This window comes from Morone saxatilis, unplaced genomic scaffold, assembly GCF_004916995.1.
Source record: "Morone saxatilis isolate NCDOM2014 unplaced genomic scaffold, NCSU_SB_2.0 Contig8, whole genome shotgun sequence".
Taxonomy (NCBI): domain Eukaryota; kingdom Metazoa; phylum Chordata; class Actinopteri; family Moronidae; genus Morone; species Morone saxatilis.
Window position 1 is genome coordinate 5,913,588 of NW_023340257.1, and position 16,707 is coordinate 5,930,294.

Genomic DNA, 16,707 nt, shown 5'->3' on the forward strand with positions numbered 1-16,707 from the left:
GAAATATAAGGAAAAGATAGAAAAGGAAGGACACAGAAAGCAAAGGTAAGGAAATGAAGGATAGGAAAGAAATGGAATGGAAAAGAAAGAAAGGGTATATGGTGGAAAAGGAGAGAAGACATAGGGAAAAGACAACAGGAAATTGAATGAAGAGAAAGACAACGGGGGAAAAAAGTGACAGAGGAGAAAGATGAGAGGAAAAAAGTGCGAGAGACGATGAAGGGAATCTTCGATGAAGAGTGTAAAGAGGCAGAAACAGAACAATGGAGAAAGAGAAAGCAAAGGCGAAGGATTAAGTTGGGTCAGTCTGACTTGTCATCGCTCTGTAATCACAGCTCCATATGTGGAACACTGTGAGGACGGAGGAACAGCGAGGGGAAGGGAGAGCAAGAAAGCAACAACGTGGAAAAGTGAAATCTCAAGGACTGTAGATGAAAATGGAAGATATAAATGCAAAGAGGGAGCGAGGGAGGGCTCGTTAGGCGAAGCTGGTTAGCGTCAGCGTCCAAAAACAAACCCACAGGCATTCCCGCTTCTACCAACAAACATCTTTTTTTATTTTGTCTCCACACCATTCAATAAATACAAAATACAAACCAGCTTCATATTCATAAACAACAATGATAGAAAAATCCATAAAATATTACTTAATTCGAAACAGAAATAGGAACAACCGAAGCAGAGAAGCAATGAGATCAACAGGAGGTGAAGGCAAAGCTCGTGTTTAAGTATGACACTGAAATAACAACAGCATTTTCAAGCCTCTCTCCCAATGAAGAGATGGCAAACAACACCCTTTTTTTGTTCTTGTTTTACAGTTTCTGAACCCAGTCTTGTTGTGTTTCTGTATTGCTGATTAATCATATTCTTTACTGGCAAAAAAACCCCACACAATCACATTCACACACATACACATTCACACAGGTTTAAGCAACACTTTCCTCTCTATCCAGTGAGAGTGCTGAGAGCTACAGTAGCTGTGGCTGTGCTTCAAAAAGAAGCTCTGTCAACGAAACACAACTTGCACGATCTTACCAAACAAAGCCGGACCAACTGACTGAGAGAAAGATTCCCACTGAACAGCTGTGTTATATTCATACAGTAGACTGTAGTGTTTTTGAAGAAAAAAAAGAGAAAATTCCAGCAAAAATGAAAGGCAGGAAGCGGAAGGCAGCAGGTTTGTAAAGTCTGGTTGGTCCTCTTCTTAGCTTCATCCCTTCACTAATCGAGTCTTTGGAAAATTTCCGTTTTTATGATTCCTCCGTCTCTGCTCTTCTCTGTTCATTACAATCCTGAAGCTGACAACAGGGTGGGTGTGAGGTGAGGAGGGAGGGTAGGTGGGGGGGACCCAGTGTGCAGCTCTGGGTTTGGGTCCATCAGGTACGGGGTAATGGGTAGAGGAGGGTTCTGTGTTGTTTGTGTGGCTGCCCACAGATCAGTGTCTAAAGGTTCGCCTTTTGTCTGGAGCTTTCATCATCAGGTCGTCTTCCTCTAAAGAGTCTGTGGAGAACAGAAACATCGATTGAGAACCCCAGCAGTAGGATCTTTGTACTACCTTTAAGTGATGTGGCTTGAGGTTTGACCTGTGCCTATATCTAATAAATACTATATATATATAAACCAAATAAGATTTTTTGTTCAGGTCAGAGTGGGGAAAAATGAAGCAGCCAAGGTAGAAAAACTCAACTGAAAGTCAAACACATGCACTTTTAACCAGGTTAGCTAACTGTTCTAATGACTGTATACATGAGTTATATTTCACTGCATATTTGAAGTGTTGTCATGGAATGTTTCTGGCCAGACAGAGACCTCCATCATATCTGAGGTAAAGTATGCTGCCTTATAAAAAGTTCAGATTTATCAGTCTGGCCCCTTCTGGTGTTTGTATATATATATATATGTGTGTGTGTGTGTGTGCGCTCATTGCTCACCGAGACATTCAGGGCAGCAAGCGCCCTCTCTGCGGTTGATGTTGGTGCAGGTCAGCACCGGACATTGTTTCCTCTGACACTTGGTCACACCATGCTGTGGAAAACAAGAGAGGAAGAAGGATGTTTGGTGAAAAGATGCAACTGTAGAGGCACAAGGGGGTACTGACACTGAAAGATGCCAAATCACCAAAACCACTGAGGGGAACTGCAGGGCAGGGTGATCATTCTCTGAGACCCCTTTCACATTAGACACAGTTAATTGGCCCATCGATCATATACACATATTGATTAGTGCAGCTTTAAATGTAAGAGTCCAACTGCTGACGTACTGGCGTTAGATCGTCATTATCAGTGTTAAAAGAATGCAGTTTGAACTCTCAGTGAACTGTGATTTATCATTTTAGTACTTTAATGAAAATATTGTATTTCAGTCAGTTTTTAATGAGTCAGTGAGATTTCAGCAAAGTGACAATATTTGCACTTGGGTCATATTTCTTGGCAGCCACCACACTTACATCACACCAGCAGTTGATGCATTTCATCTCCCCCACTAGCGGCACCCAGGGATGCCAGTTGTCACTGTTCTGGTAATAGTTCTTGCCAAATTTGCAGTGCCTCGGGCCATCTGCTTGCATCATGTCGCTGTGCTCCAGGCCTGCAGGAGTCCTCTCCTCCTCTGGACACTCCTTACAGCAGTCGGAGGGATTACGCCTTACGGGATGACTGCAGGTCAACAGCGGACACGTCACCTTCTCACAGTGCACTTCCCCTGAAGATCCCTGTGGAGGTAATGTAGCATTAGCAGCAGGTTAGCAGTAATCCTTTTTTTCCAAGCACAAAATGCAGCTGACTTATTGCTTTTTTCCACATAAATAGTTGAAAAGTCTCAACATTCCACAAGGTTAAACTGATGAGAAATGTATTCATGCCTCAGTTTTTTTGGAGTCTAATACAAGATAAATGATCCATTAAGGGCTTTTGGGAAAGTAAATCCAGCCAGATGTGAGTGGGTTTATTGATGTATATTTACCTTGCAAGTGCAGACAGCACATTTAATGTAGCCAAAGGGAGGTACAAAGGGATGCCATGTGGTTCCTGGGGCATGCATCTTCTGGTCTCCCTCAAAGTAACAACCTGAGAGAAAGACGAGAGGAATAACAAGGTTACAGTCAGAAAATGGCTGAATGACTCAGAGCTAACTTTTCACCGTGGAACTGGTGGAAATTCAATCAAAGAAATACAGTATAGCGACATGTAAAAAAGAAAAGACACAATACAAGAGAAGGCGCTTGGGAAGCCAAGCCAGAGACAGGGGAGAGAGTGCCTACCCTCAGGATGTTCATCCACTCTCTCTGGAGCTTTCATGTCCTTGGGCTCCTTCCTCTCTGGACAGGAAAAAGGAAATGGAGACATAAAAACAGAATTAGTTTTCAAATTTATGATTGGCACTTTGGGAACTCACCCAAAAAATAAAATCGACTCACAGCAGCATAACTGCTGTAAAACATGATATAGCAGACGTGTATATCTAATGTATAACCAAAATGTGTCTATCTCACCATCACAGGCGGGGCAGCACTTGCCCTCGGGCTGAATGGTTCGGGAGCAGGTCAACACCGGACAGATGACCGGATCACAGATCACAGTTCGCTTCTACAGAAAAAATGCAGAAAGACGACAAACAGTGAGTTTTATTCGCGACACAAGATGACATACAGCATTCAGTGCTTACAGGTGCTTCCCCAAACAAATGCATTACCCAGCTTCTCTCCAAAATGCTTCAACATTTCAGCCACGTGCCTCCTCAGTGCTGAAACCATCAAAGACCCTTTCAACAGACATGTTTAATTGCTGTCTTTACCTGGCAGCTGCAGGAGAAACACTTGTCGTAGTTGGGAGTCCAGCGGGAGCCATGAGCGTGGTGCTGGTTCTCAAAGAAGCAGGTATGGGGGTCTTTCTTCAGCTCCTCGGGGTCCTTCACAAAGAGGTCGTCAAACTCAGCTTCCTCGGCGTCCACCCTGGTCCCCAGCTCACAGTTGTTGGGCACATGGACCTGGAGAGAGGAAATGTGTGGGGAAATGAAAAGAAGGGATAGATGGAGGTTAAGTGGCATGAAAGAAACACAAGAATACAGCATAGAGGAGGTAGATGTCGGAGTGGGTGAAGCGTGGTTAGGACATAAGAGAGAGAACACCTGACTCAAGGCTGATGTCATGCTGACTTGTTAATTGTTCCTAAATGGAGTGTTTCTGCGCTCCCAAGCAGATGGCTGTTTATGTGTGGACCTGTTTGCTATTAAAGCAGCTGGACTCTGTGTGTGTGTGTGTGTGTGTGTCATTCCTTTCTTTGTTGGTATCTGGCAGCCTAAAAGAACTCATCAACCACTACACCTGCAAAGCTGTTAATAGGTTTGTGGGCAACTGCGCATCTGTGCGTGTTTCTGAGCCGCAATAAAACTTTTACTTTTCAACAAAGTCTCCCCGGGCAGACAGCACCTGCCAGTCAAAGTGTGTGTTTGTGTGGGCTAGTGAGCGCTAAGTGAGCAATCACACAGACACATAACCACTCAGATGGTTAAATGAGGCCCCAAACACTCTACTACTTTCTCTTTTCTGTTTGTAAATGCTGTGAGTTTATTTTGAGGATGTTGCAAAAGCTAAGTTATATTAACTTCTAATATAATAAAAAATATTGAATGAATACAAAGGGATTATTTTGACATGGTCCAATCTTTTTAGAATTACTTTTTGACTGGAGCCACATTTTAACCTTCCTATATAGCTATAATTGTTTCCAGATGATCATGAATTGATTTTCAGTAGCCAAAGTTTGTGCAGAAACTGATCTAATGCCTCTATGTTGGGCCTTGTTGTATGGGTGGGCTTCTTTGCACTGTTAGCATTTTATTGTGTTATGGTTGTCTTGTAATAGTAAAACAGATCGGTCTTTGTGCTGGAGCTGTAAAATGGTTTTGTCACACTTGTCCAAAGTTGGTGCTGTGGATGAATATATGGTTTTTACATTCCATTCCCAGTTCCCTGTATTTAAGCTGCTAATGTTTATCATTTTCTGACAAAACTCAGTTCTTTTAAATACTTGTCAGGCAAATGAACTTAGAGCTTTGAAGTCCAACATATTTACAGAAGTTGTAGCTACTTTTACATACCCGCCCTCGTATTTCTCCTCGGGGGTTCATCTTGGTGCTGACCTGGATGAAGGCTGTTCCTTGGTCCAGGTGTTGCAGTAATTCAGCACTGATGTCCTTTAACACTCCCTGAGCCTGGAGGATAAGGAGAGTGTGTTTGAGTGTGTTTTTGTACAAGTGTGTATCTATGTATTTGCAGCCATTTGCATGTGTGTGTGTGTGTGTGCGTGTGTACACTGATGTACCTGTGAGCCGTAGAAGCCGGTCAGCAGCCTCTTGTGACTCGTGCTGCTGTCGTCTATTTCTCCAATCTCAGCCAGTCCGTGGAGGTGGGCGTTCACAGTGAGGTCGTCGGCCTTGCTGAGGCCCGCAACAACGATCTCATAATGCAGGTGACACTGTTTGTCCACTGACACCCAGGCATGGCCAGAGGCACCAGTTCTTACTGGTGGAGACACAAAGCTTCCGGCCAGAGGAGTGGGCAAGTCTGAAAGAAGGAAAAATGGTTTAATAAAGTGTGCATCCAGGACATTTAGAAAGTAATTCAATGTATTTGCATGTATGCTGTTATTTTTATGACCTCTCTTCCAACACTGCCAACCCTGCCCGTCTCCCACCCCTGCATCAATTGATTCGTACCATATCTGGGTGCTTCCAGGCCGTTGTAGAGCAGGGCCTTAATCTGCCCCCTCAGCTCCCCCTCCTGGCTGTGTGCCGTGGCCACGTTGATGAACAGTTCGTTCTGCAGCAGCATGTGGATATGTCGAGCCTCCAGGCGACTCCAGCTGCCCTGCGCCTTGCCCGTGGCCTTGTTATACTCCGGCGTCAGGTCATACAGCACAGAGCGTTTGTTTCGCCGCCGCGGTTTCAACTCGATAGTGAGGCCAAGAAAATCACTGGTGAGACCTGCGACCTGAACCTGGAGGAAGGGGATGAGGGAGAAGTGGTTAAACTCCAAAATGTGTTTTGCTTATTGTTACTTCACTTGGATGTTTGAGCTTCCCTGTGCAGAATGATGTATGTGCAGGCTGTTTTCACGTTCATCTGCTGAAGGGGGAATGTTTTTCTGAGCTCACCGTAAATCTGAGTCTGACAGAGCGTACCAGCAGGATTTCGTGACCTCACAACTAGTTAGGCAACTGAAAACTTGAAACTCCAGGTCACATACTGAAAATGGACTTTTCAGTGAAGCAAGACTGACCAGAAGTAAAACCTGTAATTATTTACAAATGTATTTGCTTATTCATAAATTCTGTATTTTTTAACTGGGTACTATAATATTTTTGTGGAAAAATCATATCAGACACAAATTATTATTCAAACCAGAGTATTTTTATATGTCTCAAAACATTTCTAGAGGGGATCTTTATTTTTGGTTCGGTGTGTTCTGAGGTCAGCCTGATTTGATGCCAATGAAAAGGGAAAAGTGTACTAATAAAGAATTTAATGTGTTCTGGCTTGGTTTATTATTGTTTAGTCGGTTTAATCCCATTCCTTTATGGAGGAGAGTCCATAAAACTTATTTTGATTAAGACTGGTGACAGTCTGCTTTTTGGATGGAAGATTGGCTAGTGGGTCAATTATTTTTTTCCTTTCTGGTCCAGTTTACACCATCAGAAACATTTCAACAGGTACACCTCAAAACAGAAATCAACATGTTACAATAGCAGGGTAAGTTGAGCCTTTGCACCCCCGCTAAAGTACAGTACAGTGTGTTACTATAATCACTGTTCCAACAAGATATAAGAAAAAAATATTCATTTTGTTCAGTTGGTTAATGCTGAAATTGTGTCATGTAATACATCCCCAAGTTGTGTGCAATCATAAAAAGTCAAACAACTATGTGTCTCGTAGTGGACAAATCCATACCTGGTAGTCCAGCGTGCCGTTATCATGAAGGTTGAAGATAGCAGATCCCACGCCTCCTGTCTTCCCCGGGGTCAAGGCATCACCGCTGGACATCACACTTTGAATAGCTGTGCCAGACAAAGACAGATTAATATCAGAAATCCACTTTAGAGCACATTCCTGCTCCAATTACTTATCTAAAAGCATCACTTTTCCCCTCGGAGTTTCCCTCCCTTAAACCATAGTGAAGCCTGACAGCATGCAAGATGAGGCAATGACTTCTGTCATGTTCAAATTTGCTGGTTGGATGAAGGAGGGAAGGGGGGTGGGGGGTGTATAACATTCCCTCACGTTCTGCAGCCACACACATATAGAAGAAAAATACCCATAATGTCATTCCTTCACCAAGACAGAGTCACTGAGGGGACAGACTCAATTGAACTGCTAATCAGGAGGTGTGTCTGCTCGTGTAATTGTGTGCTGGACCTTGGACCAAAAGCATACATGTTGTTGCATGGTCTGGCACACACACACACACACACACACACTTGCACACAAAAAAACCCACCCAAGGTTAAGCCTTAGAATGAGGTAACCCTTGTTGAATGCAGAAGGCTTAGAAAGATTGAGCTTGAGAGGACAGGAGGGAATGAGTAACTGAGACTGACGAGAAAAGTGCAGAGCAACATTTTTGAAAATGACATGGAGACAGACAAAAACCCAGAGAGGAGGAATGACGGGATCGAGACATGAGCGGGAAAGAGGAGGGGGAGAAAAGAGAGGCAGAGAGGGGAAGGAGTGAGTTGGGTTTGAATTCTTCACACATAACGTCAAGCTGTTAATCACAGCACTGGAACACCAGCATGGAGAGTCAGGTCCAGCAGACTGTGACCTTGGCAGCACCACCGTGTATTGGTGTGTGAAACTTGGACATAAAAAAACCTCTCCATGCATATTTGTGTCTGTTTGAGTGCATGTATTTGTGTATGTTAGACAAAGCGTCTCAAAGTGTTTCAAAGTGCCGAACACCTTGATGTTCCATGATCATGTTCAAGTATGCGTCCCATGAAAAGACCATGTGTGCATGCTTTAACGCTTTCAGACAATTGGGTTGTCCGCAACATTCCTAAGACCTTCGTCTGTCCCTCACACACACACACACCGACAGACATGCGTACACAGTCTTGGTGGGCCACCAAGTGCAACAGAAGGTCTATAAACATGGTTTTCCCCAGCGATAAGACTTGAAAGGATAGAGACAGAAAGAAAGACAAGTATTTATAGAGGAGAATGACAAAAACAGCCACAGATGGACGAGCACAAACCAACTACAGCGCACATTCCTCGCAGCCCCTGTGTTTGTTGCCTCTACACTGTTTAACCTCTCTGGGATAGTGTGAAGAGGGACATGAAGATGTTTTCATGTCACCTGCACAAAGGCGTTTGATTGCAGGGGAACACTTACTGTCACAAGATTTCCTCCCGGTGATGAAGCCGGAGATTTGTCGGGGATCCTGACCCTCGGTCACCACGGCGATCTCCAGCTGACCATGAGATAACCAAAACAGTTCGCGGCTGTTCAGGTCTGTCAGCACCTCCGCAAAGTCAGGATCCTGCACAGAGTGAAACAGTCAGCTTGAGGATAAGCTGTGGGTCAAAATGCTGAGAAATATAAAACCATATTCCATTGTAAACAAATGCCTTCTCAATACCAGATATAAAAATGTCATATTATGCAATTAAGATGTTGTTGACATGATAGTACAACACTGACAATCCCAACTTATTGAGGCAAAAGACAGACTGGTGACATATTTCCAACTAAAATGAACATGATCCGTGCTGTTTATGGTTAACAAAGATAAGATGTGGACAGAGAGCAAAACAGATCCAGTAGAGAGAGTAAACTCTCCTCCAGGTAACATTAATTCAGCAATCACAAAGGCACCACAAAGTCAGAAGCCATTAAGGACACAAACGGTTGTGTTACTGAAAAACACATGATTTTAAATCAGCCCGCTCACAAGCGCACACTTAAACCCTGGGCAAAAATATGTCTTGCATTGCCTTAACACGTTTCATATTGAGTAAAGTTTAATCTCAAGCAGGCCAAACTGGACTCCGAGGAGGCGGGGGACTTGGTCAGGTCGTTGAGAAATGTGGGATTAATAGGACAGATGTACGAGCGTGTTGAAGAAATGTTACTTTTATGACCCCGGGGCCTCAGTTCAATATAAATATACATGTACCATAAATCCACGCAGAGAGGAGCCAAAACAGAGTGGGAACGGAGAAAGGCTGGACAGAGGGAAGGTGACTTATGTTGGGGAAATTGAATGGGTAGAATAATGAGAGGGAAGTAAGGTGCAATGGGATATATTGGGGTCTTGTGTAAATCAGGCAGAGCAATAACACTGTCAGGATTACTGGGCCAATAAAGAATGACTTCACTTATTTAAAAATCTGATCAGTTTGCTCGTGTGTGTTTATAGGAATAAAAATAGGCAAGTAACCCATTTGGCTAAAAAACACGTACATTGTGTTGTTTATACGCCTCTGTTACTCAGCAAGACTTAAAATGAGTCAGCGGTTTGGGTTTCAGCATGTAGCTCGAGGACACTTTGGGGGGTCATGTGGCAGTTGCTGAGTTCGAACTTTTCACATATTTTTCACGGACGGTCTCTCTCACCACTAGGCTCGAAAGAGGCGCATTGGCCTTTCACGCAATTCCTGGCAGAATTCAAAACAGACCCGCCTTTCATCACTCCTCTTCCTCCCTCCATCTATCTCAGCCCACAGACCACTAACCACTGACATGTGTGAGGAGTGTGTACGCAGTCCATCCTCTCTACCTCCCCCGTCCCTCCCCTCTTTCCCCCGTGTCTCTCGTCCCTTGCTCACATCTGTCTGCTGCAAGAGCTCCTTTCGCACACACTTTCTCTCCTCTCTTGTTTTGGCCTAACTCTTCCTCTCCATCCATTTTTCTTGTCATGTCTCAGGGTAGTTAGCTGTGATCAGAGCGGGGGCAACAACAGCGTTAGGATGTGGTGACCAGACCACATCCGTCTCCAAGAGGGTGGGGGGGGGACACCAGGAGTGTGAGTGTGTTGCTGTGTCATATGTTCCTAACCGACAACACTGCTGCTCCTCCAGTCACCCCTTAATTCAGTGTCTGACCCAGATGTAACACTCTGCCCTAAAACCTCCCTCTTGTTTCATACTGAATATTGAAAAATGCAAGAAACACTAAATATTTCTATTTTTCAACGTGAAAGTAAAACTATTTGGTACAGAATATTGCTAAGCTATCAAGCTAAACCATAGGACCAAGGTTAATGCATCTTATTACTCACATGAGAGGTGATGTTGGCTCGGATCTCTCTCAAGATGTGTTGGCGGTACACAAGATGGACTCGGATGGGCATCAAAAGGGGTTCTGAGGAGAGAGAGTGACAGTTTTCCTATTAATGTCTGTCATAAACAGCGGCCCCACAGATTTGGGAAGGTATTAGCACTGAGATGAAATGGGTAAAACAGAAACAGAGACTAAAAGAGGATTCTTGTCCCAGTGTGGTTTTGTTTAACCACTGGTTTCAGTGAAGGACTTGGCAATCACATGTTTTTTGAAGGGCACCATAATAGCCCTTGCATGTGGGAGTGTTTTCTCTACATCTGACCCTTCTGCTCTTCCTTTCTTTTTCTTGCCTCTCACCTTTGTCTTTGTGTTTGATGAGGCCTTGAAGGATGAGGATGAAGTGGAGGTTGTTCTCTGTGTCACTCAGCGTCAACATGGCGATGCCTCCCATGCCTGAATCCTCCTCCGATGTCAGCGTTGAACTGAATGTCTCTGTACACAAGACATTACCATATTGAGTATCTGCATTCTCTTCCAGGACTTCTACACAAATACTTCTCTGTAAACAAAACCCACTCTTTGTAGCTGCATTAATCCACGCAAGGCTTTTTAAGATTACAAGAGAACGTATACAATTCCACTGCTTTGTAAATATTAGAGTTTACTGTGTACTATAACACAAAGACAAAGGCATACACATGTCTAAAGGAACACTACAAACAAATACTGAACCATCAGAATGCTATAATATCCCACATGCACACATACCAGCAAACAGCGCCCTGTGTTTGATGATCTTCCCCTCCACTTCTTCTCGTCTGCTCGTGGAAGCGCTCATGCTGATGCGCATCTGCTCAGACTGCAGCTGCCGCATTAGAGGCTTAGCCAGGTTCTTCCACACTCCACAGATCTGCACAAACACAAGCCGGTAAGCCACAGTACTGTCGCAGCTGGAACTGTACATAGATATCAAACCAGCGACAATCTCCAAATGTTTTTGTGCGTCTCACTTATGAAAAAGGCATACAGACAAACAGACGTCCAAACAGACAACACATGCACATCTGCTGAATACATCAAACCACGTGATTGTACTCTCAGCCCCAGGCTGCAAACCTTCAACATAAAACCACTACTTCTCCCTGAGAGCGGAGGGAAGAAATGTGGCAGTGTGCCGGCACCTCATAACTTTCAGTTCAGGGGTAATCTCCGTTTTAATTAGCGATACTCTCTGTCCCCCTGCTAAGCAGTGATGTAACATGTGAAAAATTCTCCTTCCAAAAGTTTTGTTACGGCAAACTGCCCCCCCCCCTTCCTTTTTTTTGCGTTGGAGTGTTTTCTCTAAGGTCCTCTGGTGCTTGACACTGACATTTATCTAAAAATAATAATAGGCCAATTTCTGGGACTGTATTTAGGGGGCTCCTGCCTCGCTGAACAGAGTGTTCGGGCCATGAAATGGAATGAGGGGATGTGTGTATCTTGGCAGGAAATGATGTGTAGTTATTGAGCCAGACCTTAGGGAGCGTGTGGACATGCATGCATGTGTACTACTGTTACAGCAACATCTCAGTTTACTGATTTATCAGGATAATATTGGACTTTTACTAAACTCTTGTACAAAACGTCTTGTACACCTCTGACCTGATGATGGTTTCCCCCTGGTATTACCTTTTGAGTGAGTGTGTGTTGATGTTTACTGCAATCAGGCTGAGTTTAGAAAGAGGCAGTGAAGCAGAAAGGAAGTGTCACTGTGTATGTATGTGTGTGTCTGTGAGTGTGTTTATTGTTTATTATTGCAAAGTGAGTTATGGGAGAAAAAGTTTGAGAATAGAGTCATGGACTGGGAGCGTTTGCACAAAACACCACTGACTGAAGCAAGAGGAGATGATCTTATATCTATGTGGTGTCTTACCATGTCAGACTGTCCTTTGGGGACCCTGTACTCAAAAGCAGTGGTCCCATCTGAATCCAGGAAGATTATTTTACTGGGGCGGTCCATTCTGAAAAGTAAGAGAAGACAATAGAAATGAAGGAACAAAGAATTGAATATACAAGGACATCATCCTGTGTTTTCAGTTTTGCTACTTTTTAATGCTGATTGCTGCAACAAGATTATAGTTGAAACAGACAGGTTGTGACGTCTTTTATACTTTCTACTCTAAACACTTCAAGTATGTTTGGGAGATTTTGGAGAAGAGCTGGGAAGGATAAGCAGTGATGATGCTGAGGTTCATTGGAAAAAGAAGAGAGACCACTTTCAGGGATTGAAGCAACAAGAAAGGAAGTAGACGTTTCAGCTGAGACACACTATGTGTCTTACCTCTGGTATGTGATGGAGAAGGCCAAGCTGGTTCTGGTCAGAGAGAAGCGAGCTCTGGCAACGCCACTGGAGCTGGGCAGCCATGAGTCCGTCACTCCTGTCAACACTGCTACAAAGTCTGCAGACGGAGAGAGTGTTAGATAGATGCTTACTAACATATGCCATTATTCTACGTGTTTGTGTGTGTGCATGTTTGAACTACATTTTTAACGTTTTACTATTTATTTAAATCTGTTTTTGCTGCTCTGACTGTGTTTTAATGCAAGAGTGTTGGTGGTCTGTCCATCTGTCTACGGGTGCTCCTGCTCACCAGTGCGGCTCTCCCCAGGGCCCACCTCCTCCGAGCTCAGGTAGGATCTGTCGTTGTAAGATTTGTGGAGGTCATCCTCCTTCTCTCTGCTTTTCTCGTGGAAATACTCAAAGCTGTCCAGCACAGAGTCTGTCTGTTTCTTGTCATCAACACCTGCAGAATGGAAGAAAAACTGTTAAAAGAGAGATACTTGCTGACTACCTACAGGACGGCATATAATTACAAGTGAAAAAAGTATTATAGTCAGACTTATATACTGTAGAGTTAAAGAGTTTTATGTTTTCATTTTAATGTGATCAAATTTTGCACACAGGAATATATTTTATTATCTTTATATTTGCTGATAGGAAGACTATTAGCAATAGTAGTAGTGTGTGTCTTTGAAACTGTTTCATTAACTGACAAGAAAAACCAAGTGGAAGCAAACATTTAATTCTGCTACATCGTTCTCAAAGTCTGGTGCACAGATGAGACTAAAACATTGTCTGTGCTCCTGCCTTTTTCACTTAATTGTGTCTTGTGTATGGAGGATGAGGATGAAGAGTGTGAAACGTGGACTTTGGGGAGAAACTGTGACGAACCCAGATCGAGCAAGAGAGGTAGAAATTACAGAAGGGGAAGAAAGAGCGATTTGGAGGACGTCTGCACCAATTTCAATCCAGCACATTCTCTCTGTCTTCCTCACTTCCTCTCTCTCTCTCTCTCTCTCTCTCTCTCGGCCAGGGGTAACTAACCAGGGTAGTCCCTTGCAGCTGAAGAGCTTAAGGAGAATTGGGAGTGACACTGGCATGCGATCCCAACAATGACCCGCTGTTCCACACAAACTGCTGTGCGTCTTGATGTAATGTGTAGCCCTCAGTTCTCTTCACACGCAGTGACACATGCAGCGGTGCTCACTCAGCCAAATACAACCCCACTGACATGATCTTGAAAAAGAAAACCACACACTGGCCCGTAGTCACCTAAACTTTATTACTTCACGGCAGTTTCTGGAGGAGATCGGCTGGACTGTCTGCTTTCTTTCTAGGTGTCTAATTCACACACACACACACACACCACCCACAAATCCCATCATTTTTCTCTCACTCCCTCACTCCTGTGCTCCACTGGGCACGCTCAAGGGCTTCTTGGTAGTGTCACTCTCACTTCTCCCCACTTATACTGTATCCTCAGGTGCACCACATTGCAAACACACACACACATATATATAAACACACAAACACACACACTATTTTCCATCACTTACACAAATATACTAGCTGCTCTGGTGCCAAAGCTAAGACAAACACACTCAACCTTTTTCCTTAAAACTTGACCACAACACACACACACAGCACAGTGTCCACACAGTGCTTTACCTTTACTTTCCATTCCATTACCAGACACATAGTGTAGAAAAACACCCAATCTGCTGAGTAACAGCGCAGCATGAAGACCCACCCTGTGTGTGAGAGTGGGTGAGCATGTGCAGGGGAGCTCTAATTCTCTAATAAGGTGGAATTGTGTGTGCAGCACTGTGTAGACAAGGTAAGTGGCAATGTGTGAATGAGGCCAAATTGATGGGTGGTACTTTCAGCTGTGGCTGGTTAGAGAAAATGTCCATTGGATGCGGCTGAATGGAAAATCAATTGACCTGTGCATTGCATCTAGCAGCTGTTCTGAAGACTAACTAGTTGACCCGGGGTGAAAGGGAGGAAAAAAAGCACCAAAAAAAACTGGGAGTGCAACAGAGAAAGATGGAGAGAAGGAGAGAGGGAAGAGAAGAAGAAAGATAGATATGAATCATACAAAGAATAAACAAAAACTGTGGAAAAGAAACCGTTGAGGGGAACAACTGAGAGCGATTCATTTCTGCTTTTTCCCATACACTTTTTTCAGCAGTTTAAGCTGTGCTTGCTTGTTTTCTCAGCTGACTATTTCATGCATTTTGGACAGCTATTTGGATCACCAGTTAAAAGCTTCAGGTCTGTAAAACTTAGAGCAGCAGGTGGGGAGATTGGGTCAGCAGATGATTACCTTTGGGACAGCTTTTACAGCAGTGGCCTGGGAGCAGGACGGGATCATCGCAGTCCAGCTCCGGACAATCCTGCTTGATGTTCCTGCAGTTTACTTTCCCAAACACCTTGCCACGACGGCTCTTTTGCTGCCAAAAACCACAGAGAAACAGACACATCAGTCGCCTGTCAAATCTCATCTGAAAACACACGGTAAAGAATTCGGACAACAGCTGATTACAAATTCATCTGGAGTTAGAAGTCACAGTGAGACCAACTTACAGGTTCGCAGTAGCACTGGACGCAGTGCATGACACCGAAGGGCTCCCCCAGGTCTGGGTGCCATGTGTCCTCCAGAGAATAGAATCGGCCTCCGAATGAGCATCCTGTAACACAAACACTGCGGGTTATACACGACTGTCTTCGGGGTCAAACATCGGCCAGTGATCACAATTGTTTGGCTCTTTCCAGACCAGAGGAAGTCTGGATTAGACACTAGGTGAACTGATATGATTGTATATGAGGTTTGTCCTTAATTGTTCCTTTAACTGTGGGAAAGAGAATTATGGGGAGCACAGAAGAATTAAGATGGGGCATTTCAAGATATGACTTACATAAAGTTCACAAAGAGAAGCTGTGAGGCTTTCATTAAATGTCAGACATGCAGGGTGACCAACTGTACCTATTTTCAGATTTAACAACAAATAAATCTCACATAGCTCACTGCCCGGGCATGTTTGGAGGCAACTGAAACTCCCTGAATGCCTCGTGAGTTCTGGGACTCAACCTTGCATCCTGTCTCATCTTAATGATCCATGAGCACTGAGCAGGCATGGGAGACGTTCAAATTTCCACTGAGAAGATTATCAGAGATTCCCAGAAATATACATAATGTTGGCCAAACCTTTTTTTTTGAAAGGGACTTTATGAGGCCATTTTGAAATCATACTGTAAATCATAACATGATATGAGAGTGAGCAATAGGAGGTAGGGAATACTATAAAGTGCATCCAGTTTACAGTAAACTCAGGTAGTAGGATAGCTTTGTTTCGGCTCTGTACTTCAGCAGATCAGATCTGAAATGAGGCCACAGTGCTGACTCTGTGTTTACATCAGACGAACCATGTAGAAAAAGGGCTACAGTTCCTTCCCCAGTGTGCATGTGAATATTCTCAAAGCTGGAAAAACACCACATTATAGTCATTGTTTCACTTGAAATCCAGTGTGCTGGAGTGAAGCCACAACTATGAAAAAAAAAAAAAAAGACACACCACTGTTCTAATATATAGTGACTGCGCTGTATTGATGTTACAGGAGATAAAAATAGCCTTTAGCCTTATTATTACTATACTACAATCATAATTGAGAGTTAGCCACGCTCTGTTACTACAGGAATATTACAGTGATTTTTGGTTGGGAGGATAATGCCTGTAAGCTATGTCTGTGATGAGAACCCTTGTCTGACTACACACACACACACACCAACTTCTTCCCCTGCCCTGTTCGCTGCTACCAACCTGGTTCACATTATTCTTTCATTAAAGTGACTGCACACTTAAAGCAGTCCAGTCCAGTTAAAGGGAGCCAAACTGTGAGGCGCTCGCTTTGCCTGCCACTTCTGTCTCTGTTGAAATAAATCATCTCAGAGGAGCCAATGCTTGTAATGGAAAGTCGATTGATTACAGTTTCCAACATTGAATTACACGGCGGTGGTTAGCGTGGAGTTCCCACAGTTTTGAACTCCAGAGTAGTTACCTTGTAAAACCCGCAAGGAGCTTTGTACGTAGGGGCTTTCACACATGAA

At 43.8% G+C, this 16,707-nt stretch overlaps 1 protein-coding gene across 1 annotated transcript; it reads right to left on the minus strand.

Annotated features, from left to right (window-relative positions):
- Positions 1 to 533: 533 nt before the first annotated feature.
- Positions 534 to 15,289, minus strand: chrd (chordin; the record flags this gene model as incomplete). The annotated part of the gene is given in 20 exon segments (XM_035680633.1): positions 534 to 1,500; positions 1,932 to 2,025; positions 2,447 to 2,710; positions 2,962 to 3,065; positions 3,260 to 3,316; positions 3,491 to 3,584; positions 3,793 to 3,984; positions 5,098 to 5,211; positions 5,322 to 5,563; positions 5,716 to 5,995; positions 6,946 to 7,052; positions 8,390 to 8,537; positions 10,278 to 10,360; positions 10,637 to 10,771; positions 11,048 to 11,189; positions 12,192 to 12,279; positions 12,600 to 12,717; positions 12,910 to 13,062; positions 14,926 to 15,052; positions 15,186 to 15,289. Coding segments are annotated over 20 exon segments (2,711 nt in total), but the record flags the coding sequence as incomplete, so codon positions are not given.
- Between the last annotated feature and the right edge of the window lie 1,418 nt (positions 15,290 to 16,707).